This window comes from Echinops telfairi, unplaced genomic scaffold (assembly GCF_000313985.2).
Source record: "Echinops telfairi isolate 266 unplaced genomic scaffold, ASM31398v2 ScPeMD7_5;HRSCAF=22, whole genome shotgun sequence".
NCBI classification, from domain to species: Eukaryota; Metazoa; Chordata; class Mammalia; order Afrosoricida; family Tenrecidae; genus Echinops; species Echinops telfairi.
In genome coordinates, this window is record NW_022103901.1 from 32890443 (window position 1) to 32902454 (window position 12012).

At 49.7% G+C, this 12012-nt stretch overlaps 1 protein-coding gene across 1 annotated transcript in view; it reads right to left on the reverse strand.

The window, feature by feature from the left end:
• Positions 1–12012, reverse strand: part of LOC101641939 (CREB binding protein) — an 80676-nt gene that overhangs the window by 20823 nt on the left and 47841 nt on the right. The window contains exons 8-15 of the mRNA XM_045286042.1: positions 10920–11037; positions 10348–10519; positions 9992–10036; positions 8246–8370; positions 7252–7440; positions 5021–5437; positions 3614–3793; positions 2621–2810 (exon numbers count right to left, since the gene is read on the reverse strand). Of these exons, the coding sequence (XP_045141977.1) occupies positions 2621–2810; positions 3614–3793; positions 5021–5437; positions 7252–7440; positions 8246–8370; positions 9992–10036; positions 10348–10519; positions 10920–11037 (1436 nt within the window). The remainder of the gene's footprint in view (positions 1–2620; positions 2811–3613; positions 3794–5020; positions 5438–7251; positions 7441–8245; positions 8371–9991; positions 10037–10347; positions 10520–10919; positions 11038–12012) is intronic.

Sequence of the window (12012 nt, forward strand, 5' to 3'; positions counted from 1 at the left end):
GCCAGCCACTTGCTTCTGAATGATCCCAGGGATGAGAACAGATTTGACATTTAAATGAGGGGTGGTGGGGTGGTAGTAAGATATCCAGTCAGAGTGACAGGCCTTCACAGGGGCCTGATTTTTAGTAGGTCGCCCAATCGTCGGTTCCTTCCTCACCCCTGTGTGAGGAAAACATCCTTGATCCCATGTCCAATGTAATGAGATTCGGAACAAGCTGAAGGAGATAGAGGTCAGAAGCTATACTTGAGCCCAGCTCTCTGCTCCCAGCAGTGTGCCAGGAAGGACACCCTACTTCGCAGGCCTCCAAACCACATCCTTATAGACAAAAAGTCACTTTGCCACATCCGCAGTTCCTCAGGCACGGCCCCTTAGGGCACCCTGTGCTGCTTAATAGGGTCGCCCCTGGCCATGTAGGGCAATTGATATTTAAATTCGTATTAAGTTAAATGGTGAATTTTACTAATTCCTTTTCTCATCACACTTCCAGCTCTCAACACTGACAGGCTGCAGCCACTATGGAGAACAACTTCCATTTCTGTGGAAAGGTGTGGTGCCGCCCGCCCGAGGGCTAGTCTGTGATTCATAATCACACCCACAATGCTGTTTTCAGAGTCTGGGCATTTGCACCAACAAGGCAAAAGCAATGGTAGGCACCATTGCTAGAAAGCCCTTCAAGGTGGCCATTCCAAACTGTACCTCATAGTCACTACACCCTTAGCTGCAGCGCCAGCCCTCAGCACACCCTTGGTGAGGTGGTAAAAATGACCAATTTCACGAGACCTCAAAACAGGCACGCACACACTCGTGGGAATCCGCGTAAACCATCTCCACTGCATGCAATGGTTGGTTCCAGAGCGGGCCTGCTGGGTGCTGAAGTAGCTGTGGTGGTTTTTAGTGGTGGTTGTTTTCAATGCAATACCACAAAACTCAAAACAGACAGACAGAACATCTGGCAGACACTCAGATCCAAGTATTTGAAAAAGTGAGTTGTTCCTTCAAAGGCAAATGATCATATTTGCTGTCACTGGTGAAATGAGGGTTTTCAAACAAAAACTTTAATTTTAAAAACATTGGTTTCTCAAAACTGTGGAGCCTTTTGCTTTTTTTCTGTCGAGTCTTTTGAAGAGACTATACTGGTAATAACAAGTGTGATTTTTAACAAAACCATTATATAGTGCAGCATGCCAACACCTGGGAAGTCTGTAAAACTAAGAGGAGCAGTCACTTCCAAGAGACCAAGTGACAGGTCACCGGTGGTCTCTCACCACAGAGCATGCAGTGTACAAGCTGCAGATGCAGATGCCACAGCCCAACTGGTCTTTCAGAAACCATCATTACTTGATGAGTTTTGGTGTGGCATCAAATGAATCCAATGGAATTTATGGGCACCAGGTTAATAATATTTGCTGCATTTTTAAATGAGCACTTAAAATCTGTTCTCAGTTGTAAGTTCTTGGGCAGGAAGTAAGGACTGAATGAGCCCTGAGGGCGCAGTGGGTTAGGTGTTGGGCAGTTAACCCCAAGGTCAGTAGTTGTAACCCACCAGGCTCTCTGTGGGAGAGAGATGAGGCCATCCAGCTTCTCCTTTCATAAAGATTCACGGCTTTGGAAATCCTAGGGAGCAGTTCTTTGACCAGCAGGGTTGCTATAGGTCAGAGCTGGCTCAAGGGCAGCTGGCTTGGGTTGATGTACACCACCAACAAAAACTCCCTGGGGCCCTAAATGTTGGTACATACTAGAAAGGAGACTGGGGCCAGACAGCACATTTGAGATGTGCTGAACCACAAGAGCTCTAGAGCCTCCTGGCATCACCACCCAGTACAAGTTCCTCAGACAACCGGGGCTTCCTGAGCCCTTCCTGCCTCATAGGTCCAGCATCAATCGACATTTTCCCAATACCTTGTTACCTCATTCAGTTTACCACGGCTCTAATTTCAACCAACTGCCAGCAGGTTCATCCTACACTCACCACTTCTCTGATCCAAAGGTCTCAGGCGCCCCAACCCCACTGCAGAGAGTCACTGGGCCCTCCTTTCCCCATCACTCCATTGCTACCTCTCTCTGAGTACCCCACCCCTCATTTCTGACTAACACAAACCTTTCCTAATGGCATCAGCAGCACCTCCAAGTCCAGCACACACTCAGACCGTCTAAGGCATTACATTTTCCTCACATCACAGTTTTTTTGGTCATCTTTCAGTAATTCTTCAGGTCTTGCTAAGTAACACCCACCCCAAAACTGCTGTTTGCGGGTGCCATGTAAGAGAGTTACTATTAATTTCAAATGGCTTATATATGCTTTAGAAACTTCTCATTTGCTGCTCAAAGACCCAGGAGCCAACTTCCCTTCTGGCTCACCCAGCCCTTAGCATCTCAGAAGATGCTTCCTGCATTGTGCCGGCTTCCCTAAGAGACGTAACTTCCCCCCTTTCCACAGGTAGAACCTCTGGGTCCTGGGGCTGGACAGTGTCCAAAGAAAGAGGTTCTGGGGGGTTGCTGGCAAGAAAGAGAAGAGGGAGATCAGACTGTGTTTCTGTTACACTGTGGTCCTCTGTATGGACTTACAAAATGAGGAAACCGCTTTTGTTCAGCTCAAGAAAGGGAAGCAGCGAGGACCTACTTTTTTTGCGTGGCTGCGAAGGAGACGTGGCCTGGGCGGCTGTGCCATGGGCACCGCTCTCTTCCTCCTCCTTTGCCTCCGCTTTGACTTCAGGCTTCTTCTCCTCCACCTCCATCGGCTCTGCTTTTGGCTCGGCTGTGTCGCTTTCTTCCTTGACTTGGGAAGAGCCTTGTAAATCCCCCTCGATCATCTTGAGGGAAACAAAATTACAGGTCACAACAGATGAGTATAAAAGACCTTTCTTCTAACCTGGCTTCGCGGGGAGGCTCTTAAACGTCCAAATGGGCTCATTACAAAAGCCTTGCCCCGTCAGGGCTGCATTCACTTTCCTCTGTCCTTCCAGAAGCAGGAGTGTCAACAGAGACACTTGTATGTAGCACCAGGGCAAAACCAGGCCTGGTTTTAGTCTTTACATGGGAGAATGCTTACAGAAGAAGAGAATTCACGCGCGCGCGGCCTGGCCCCTGCTCAGCGTTTTCACATAAGGCTAGTTCTAGCTCTGACAATCGGGCCCGGGCGGAGTCAGTGAGGGCAGCAGGGAGTGGGATGAGAGGAAGTGGAGATTCAGGCCCAGCAGAGGCTCCAGCTGGGGCTCAGGTACAGACTGGGGCCAGAGAGGGTGTGCACACCATACTGGCTGAGCGCCTGGTTCTTTTAGAATAGTCTGAAATCTGGAGTTTTCTCTGCAGTAGCCCAACTGTATTTCTTAACAGGCCGGATGCTACCCATTCTACAGTCCAAGCAATGAAACAAGGATGGCAGGGAGATGCTGGCTGATTCACTGATCTCAAATACACAAGATGTGCTTCACATCTGATAAATCAAATATATCCAAACCTCCTCCCGAAGAATGAATAACCAATCTTCCAAACAAAACACCTGACCCAGATGCAAACTCTGAAAACAATAACCAGGGCATTTACAGGGTGTCCCTAGGAAGCCTGGGGGTGCTTCTTCATGTAGCCACCTGTGCCCCTGAGGTAGGGCACCCACCTCCGACCGAGCCTCCCCTTTGGGCTCACGAGGCTCAGGCTCAGACTCCTCCGTCTTGACCTCAGCCTTCACATCGAGCATGGGCACGTCGGGTCCTTGCTGTTGGGAATTGGTTTCGGCGCTGGCCACCGAGGATGGGGTGGGGACCCTGTTATCGATGCTAGCTGCTGCCTGGGAAAGCTGTGGAGACACCAAATAAGATGCTATCAATGGTCTTCAACACCACAGGTCATTAGATGTATAACCTCTGGCTGACACCTCCCAGTGTTGCCCGACCAAGGAACCTTACTGGAGAGAAATGGGGGCCTGTTGTTCAACTGGGGCTCCCAAGGAAGCCGGTCCTCGAGAACGAAGAGCGAAAAGAGGAGCACGTCCTGAATTTTGACAGAAGACCATTTCCCAGAAGTTTCCAACACCAGCTACAGAACCTCCCATTTTAAAATGAATTTCCGCCACGAAGTACATCAATGATTTGGGTAAAAGACTGAATTATAAATACTTAAATATATAGAAAAAGAGTATGTAATTAGCTGGAAATTATAGGGCAAGTGGTAGTGGTGGAGTAAACAGGCAGTAAGAGAAGGAAGCATTACAAGAACTGAAGTATTTCTAAGTCTTAGCCAATGGGGTTTGAATACAAATGTAGGCAACATTAAACCGGAAGGGGCGCTAACTGGAAAGGGAGAGACGGAGGAAGGAGGAGTCAGCATGTCCTGTTGGAGAAACACATGCAATGCCATCTTGGGGTTATGGCTGGGTTCACGGTGACATCATATGGACCAAATAAGCCAAGTGCCCAAGAATAAAGTTCATGCAGCAAAGAGGTCCAGAGCAGACTGATAGGAAAATGGAGCCCGAGGTTTCAGAGGGTGAAAGGGAGAATGGTGTGGCAACAGGACTAGCCTTGGATCTCTGGGTGCAAGCGGGGAGTAGCCTGAGAGAGCGACTCTTTCATTCAAAGGGAAAACGGGAAGCTCAGAACTGCAGGATTACAAGCCTGCTCCACCAACTCAGTTCATGAAGGAGAAAGGGGTTTCTCCAGTCTGGGAAGAAGGCTGACAGCCAGGCAGGGGGACCAAACCGACCTGAGGCCGGAGAGAAACGGCCAGGACTTGGGAAGACACATTTAGAACCAACCAGGGGAACACACGGTTCCGTCGCAGACAGCCTGAGCTTTTCTAGAGATGGCCTGGAGATAACTGCTTGGAAATTACCGGCTTCTGAAAGCGAGTTCACTAGGGGAGGCCGGTCCCAAGTACTCCCCCCGTGGACTAAATGTCAGGGTCGGGCCACTGTGAATTATGATCCACTGCTGGCACATATCCTTCCAGGTGCTGCACCAGAGTGTGACAGCTGGCTGTTTGACCTGGCTACCCTCGTGGTGGTGGGGGGGTGAGGGGTGCTCACCGGCGTGCCGGGCGGCTGAGCGTGCACAGACGTTGGCTGCTGCTGAGATGACTGCGGGGTGGGGACCGATGGAGGCTGCACAGGGGTCGGAGGCTGAGGAGTCACCTGGGCAGGAGCCGTGGCCTGGACCGTCGGGGTGCTCTGGGTCTGGGTGGCACTGGGCACTGAGCCCGGGGTGGGGGTGGGGGTCTGTCCTGATGACGACACAGGGGTAGACGGCTGTGTGGGGGCTGCTGGCTGGGGAGGGGTCATCCCAGGTGGGGTCGGGTGCTGCAGAGATGGCATGCCAGCGGCCGTGGAGGCGGGAGGGGGCGTCTGGTGCAGAGGTGATTGGGTTACTGGTGGGCAAGGCAGCTGGTTGGTCTGTGGCCCCATTATGGTCAAAGGGTTCTGAAGAGCAGCCCCGGGCACCTGTCCCTAAGAAAGAGAAAAGGAGAGAGAGCAGATTAGCATTACCTCCTGCTCTGAGTCGACCAAGTCACATGTACGAGAGGGGTCTTCCTGCTGGCTTCAGAGGCACGTCCAGCCTGTGACCTTCACCAGGTGCACACTGATCACAGTGCTCACACCTCCTGTGCAGGGTGAGCACTACAGATGCTGTCCCTGCTCTGATTACAGCACCAAGACAGACAAAAGACAGATAGACAGACAGACAGCATTTATCAGCTCTGTAACACAGCTCCTCATGTAGAACACACACTGGAAAAGGTCTTTCTCTGTTTACATTAAAAAGGGACTGAGACACTGAGATGTCTCAACTGGTTCTTGGTGGGGACACCATTGAGGATGATTTAGGACTTTGGGGCCAGTATGGCCATCTGAGAGCTACCCAAACACATTGAACCTCACGTGGGGGTTCCTATACACTTTCGGTGCAAAGCTTGCTGGTGGTGTTGAAGCTCTGCTCTAGAGCACTGGGTGGCATACAATGGCCCAAGGGTCAAATCTGGCTTGCTGCCTGCTTTTGTAAATAAAGTTTTATTGGCACACAGCTATACCCTTGCATTTACAAATGGCCTTTTTTTTTTTCGTGCCACAAAATAATATAGAGATGCCTATGGCCAGCAAAGTTGAAAAGATTTACTATTGGGCCTGTTGAAGATAGAATGGTGTCTGTCCATGCTCCCTCTCCTCCACCCCACAATTTTGGGTCAATTTGTTAGGTCACGATTCTCGGTATTATACAACTATCCATCATTTTGCAATTCGATGTACTTATCCTATGTGCTGTAAATCCTGGTCTCTGTGATGTTAATGGAGGCAGGACTAATGGCAGTGATGACACTGAGGCAAGGTATAATCTCTAGGACCAGGGTATATCTTAAGCAAATATCTTTAGAGATATAAAAGAGATCAAGCAACTGAGCAGAAATTAGAGGGCGCTGACTACCATTAAGACAGAAGAGCCAAGGGCAGAGCATTTCCTTTGGACCAGGCGCCTTTGTGCTAGGAAACTCCTAGACCCAGAAGACTGATGCTGAGATACATATATAAATCTCCAAGAAATGCTGGTCCCACAGATGCTGATAGGAGACAAGGACCTTTCCCCAGAAAGCCTTCCTCTGGAGCTGACAGCCTGAATCAGACTTCTATCCTACAAAACAACAAGCGCACAAATGTCTGTTTGTTAAAGTCATCCACCTGAGACAATTTCTGCTGTTACAATAGCACTAGATAATGAAAACATGAAAAGGTTTGCCGACTCCTCTTCTAAAGAAAAGAGATGTAGGAAAAATAAGAACAAATACTTGTTTCATAAGTAACTCGAACATTATTTAAAAACACATTCAACAAGAGAGAGCTGGAGCCACTCAAATGATCCAGTTGGTGTGAACTTAAAGTGGGTGAGGCTGAGCATCCCACCGACAATCACTAGGAGGGCTGGCCAGGCCCCCCTCCTGTGCTTTCAGCAGGCCGGTTTCCCTCAGGACCTCCTGGGGAGTAGAATGTAACACCCCCAACAAAAACCAGTAAGATAACTACAACCTTCAAAGTCCAAAGAAACAAGAGCATGTGCACCAAGACCGTCACAATGCATCCCGCTTCTGCAGGAAGAGCAATTCCAAACCATAAGGGTTAAGGACAAATAGGAAAGATAAAGAAGCCCGGGCACATGAAAATGAAATGCCTAGTCAGGAATTCTCATTTTCATAAATAAGACCTGCTTGTGCCAGTGGGGAGGTGGGGGGAGGCTTGAGGGCAGGATCTGGATATCCACCAGAGGATAGTACCTGCGTTACTCCTGGCTGGGCCGCTGGCTGCCCCAGACCCACGCTGTTCACACTCATGGCCCCGGTGGACGATGGAAACTGGTTCTGCGGCAGGAACTGGCTCTGCGTGGGTGCCTGGGCCATCATGTTGTTGGTGTGTGCACCCATCAGGCTCGAGGGCTGGGGCATTCGGGAAGGTGAGATGGCCATCTGAAAACCAGCAAGTGTACCCAAGGGCGGCCATTCAGAAGCCTGGCCTACCCCTGAGGATCCTGTATCGGGTCCCTAAGACTGCGACTTGCTTCCTGGGGCAATCTCCCAAAGGAGCCAGTGTCCACACTGCTGTGAACAGAGGTCAACAGCCAAGCTTGATGACTTCTCCAAGGTGTTAAGGAAGCATCAGCCTGAAGTGTCAACAGATGTTGACAATTCTTTCCTGGTCAAGAACTGGTAGAGCCCCATGTTCTCAATCCCCTGTGAAAATGCCATTCTGATAGAAATCAACTGTGGCCACATAGTTCTCCTTTCACTAGTGAAAGCAGTAAAATATTGGAGCAATACAGCATAACTCAAATTTGAGCGAGCAAGTACCCCATGGTTATCAGATAACAGCTATGCGTTTCCAGTAATATCTGCGTCTGCTTTCCAGGCCTCTGGTCACAACCCCACAAAGCCAATTATATTAAAAAGTCCATTGGCTTGTAATACCAAATCCACATTATTATTCTGGACTATGTGTACCTGGAAACGTTTCTTGAATGGTACATACAGGCACTAAGGCAAACACCGGACTGACTGATATTTGATACAAACTGTCACTAGCTGTTCATTCCCATTTCCTTACACATTCAGTGTAGGATTAGCATTTGTTGGTAATCTGGGGGCTGTCTGCATATAGTATGAGGTTCACACCACATCCAAATCACGTAAGGACCTACTTTACAGAAAGTATGGCAACACATCAACTACGCATATCTGAATTTTGGGCACGATCAAGGCAAGCCCAAGCACTTACCCCTGGAACCGAGGCCAAGCTGTTCATCTGGACAGAGTGGTTCATGGGGGAGGCTGCGCGAGGTCCCATGGCAGCTTGTGGCAACTGCACGTTCCCCAAGTTCATTGGGTTAAACGAGCTCATCCCTGTAAGAAGGACCAATAGTGGTTGAGAGACGCACCACAGCAAAACAGAATCACACCTCAAAGAAAACGGGGGAGAAGTGAGATGGTACACACATGTGACAAGTAAGATCAAAGGCATAGGAGAGAGAGCACCGAGACTCAGGAGACAGAAGGACTAAGGAAAAGGTGCAGCCGCCTCAGAACAGTGCCTCCAACACCCTCCCTAGCATCTTCTACCCCACCTGCTGTGAGCAGCCTGGCTTCCATGTCTTCACAGGCATTGCTAGAAGACAGGACGTAAAACTTGTCATTCCACTTTCCAAGCATCCTGAGCGTGCAAAAAGTGCCGAGGGGCTGGCAGTTCTCAGAGTCCTCTCGACTAGAGGATTCACCTCCTTCTCCCCTCATTTCCCAGGAGATAACACCCATCTGAGAACACTTCCAGCCATTTGAGGGAACGCAGTACTTTGAGAATTCTGAGGACTAAGAAGTGCCCGCCAGAGTCAATCTTGGGAAGTGCTATCTCACCACGGGAGTAGCTGCGAGGGTCTCCGCGAACCCACTGCCCAAGGCACTACCTTCCCTGTCACCTCAGACCCGAGGAGCAGCATAAACCCAGAAGGGCTTTGCAGTCTGTAAGAGAAACTTTACCCCTCTCCTCGAGGACTTTATTAACTAAGTCAGAGAAAAAGACACTAAGAAACCACACCAAAAACACTCCACAGCCCTGCCTGGGGAGAGGGGATGTTGAGTGGTTAGCTGTGAGTCGTCTCTTGCAGTGTTTAGCTATATAGCTACCTCAGCACACCCAAACCAGCAGTGCTTCCTATAGGGACCATAAGCCACGTCACCCCCAGCAGGCCCTTCAGCACTTTCCTGAGGCTCACCCCTCCTGTCCCAGGCCCAAGACCAGCCCTCAGAGTTTGTTCTGGGATGCCAGTGCCTTGGCCACAGCTGTTCCAGTCCTCTGCACAGACAGGACCACAACCTTCCAGAATGCATGTTTATTCCGCCAGCTGCCTTTCCTTAGAACCTTCTGGATCACCACTCTGTCCCACAACCTATAAATACATCAACTCTGTCAAGGGCTATAAGAGCTTTCAAAAGTGGCCTTTCCAAATCCCCATGATAAAAAACAGTGGCTTTGACCAGGGAAGTTGTATTCAATTCTTTCATAAACACCACCTGGGCAGGTTGTTTAAACTAGTGCTGCCCCCTACCTCCTGCCCCCAAACTGAGGCAGAATCTCTCCATCTACAAACTCTCCTCAAATGGAAGCCTACCGGGGCTTGGGCACCTGCTCTGGTTGCAGCACTTGGCATTCCTCACTTCCAGGGCTGCTCTCCCACAGACCCGCTTGCCTCTCCTACCTTCAGAAAAAGGACCTGCCCATTACAAACAAAGGTGCTCCCTTCTTCCCATCTCATCAGAGCTCTTCCCTGTGTGACCTCTGAGTCTCCAAACACAACAGGTCAGCGCTGCCCTTAGAATGGACGTCAGCAAAAATAAACAGAGAGGAAAAATAGCAAAGTGAGAACACCACCACCACAGAAGCAACATAGAAATTACAGGAGACGAAAACAAGACCAATGGCTACAGCTGCAGTAAAACCCCAGCAGGACACAAGACAATGGTGACATACCCTGAGAAACCTGCATGCGGTTCACCGGCATGGGGAGGGGTCCGTCTGAAAGAAGAGGGGGTAAAAAGAGTTCAATAGATTCATTTTGACTTCAGAATACGGGATTTTCTCTGAGGATGATTTCAGACTTAAAGGGAAAATACAGCCCATGATATTTTCTGATGGCAGTCTCCCCACGAGAGAGCCTCAACATTTACAAAGAGCCTGCACACAGCTCGTGTCATTACAGCAGGAACAGCTCGGAGGCAAAGTCCCTGCCACCGGGGCTTTGCGATGAAAATGCTACATTCTTAGGAATACACTGGGCACAGAGGAGGAACCATATGAACCCACACGGGCTGGAAGGAGGCCCTTACTTGGAGGCCGCACAGGCTGTCCTGGTGGAATCCCAGGGGGCTGGGCTCCTGGGGCTGGGAGGGCTGGCTGGTTACCCAAGATGCCTTGCTTATGTAAACGTGACCTCCGCTTTTCTTCTAGTTCTTTCTGTATTTTGTAGATTTTCTCTGCCAACAAATGATAGTACTCGTCCTAAAAAGCAATAGCAGTCAACATGAGGCGGTGAAGACTGTACAAATTGATGAATGGTTTAAACCATGCATGCTGCCAATGCCAGTTTGCATTTGTAACTAATAAACCAAAGGCCCCCCCATTCTTGCTGACTTCCCCTTGACTATAGCAGACAGTTGAACTATTTGCACACTGCATTTCTTCCCACCGCTGGATGTGCTGGGCAGTCACTGCTGTCAGCCACAGAGGAGAGCCTTCTGCCCAAGGCCACCCCACAGATGCCAGGCCATTTCATCTACCTTGTCCACCACGAGCGCCTTCCATGTGGACATCTCCCTAGTCACTCTCCTGGTGCTTCCTGGGCCCCAGACTGCTAAGTCTATCCATGCTATGGAGGCTGGGACAGCAAGCGGCAACTTACCCGGCTGTTAGCTGACTCGTACATGTCCCCCTCCACTTTCTTAGCGTAGGCGACCAGATTCTCCATCCGGCGATCCTTCAGTGCTGCTGGGTCAGGAGTTGGGAAGATGGCTTGGACGCTGAAAGAACAAAGCATTTCATCGGCCTTCTCCTGAATTAGTCTGACAGCACCTACAAGATCCTCACAGTGGCCCGGAACGCTGAGTGCCACAGCGGGTTGAAATTGCAAGCAACACCAAAGTCACTCCCTAGGAACAGTACTGATCCGCCTACAGGCCAGACACAGTGACACTTGCTAATAACTAAGTGCTGGGCCTGACATAAGAAGCATTTGATTTCAAACTCCTGATTTTTAAACCATTATGAACCAATGGTCTGACTGACATCTGTTTGATGGTAGGTGCTGGCAATCTTACAGACAACAGAATGAAACACGCCGTCTGCATGATATCATACTTGCTATATTTACGTCTCCTGTTAAACTAAGGAAGGAAAAGAATTTGATGGGAATCTAGCCAGTTACCTTCACCTGTAAGTTAACTGGCTCAAAAAGGCACTTGCTGGATGGTGAGAAGTACAGCCATGCCACCTGTTTTTAGCTGACCACCTGCGCCCGTGGCAACAGTGATCTTCTTTGAATAAGACACGAGCTGACACTGACCCAGGCCAGCTCATATGCCCCAGGGCTCCGAGGCCCAGGCCGCCCGCCCACTGAGGAGCCCTGCCTTTGAAACTGGCCTTGACAGCATTGTTCTGTGGTGTAGAACCAAAGACATGTCAATTCTCCAGGACCTGGGGCCTAAGAGGCCCTGTCCTGCCCATCAGTGGTGGCTGTGGCTCTCAAAATAAGCATGCGGGCAGGGAGGGAGGGGCAAAAATGAAGAGCTGATACCAAGGGCTCAAGCAGAAAGCAAATGTTTTGAGAATAATGATGACAACAAATATAAAAATGTGCTTGACACAATGGATGTATGTATGGATTGTGATGAGTTGTACGAGCCCCCAATAAAATGATTTAAAAATAATAAGCATACGAGGACTATCACGGCAAGCCCAGTGGATGCCACAGGAATGAAAGCAGACATCCATGAGAC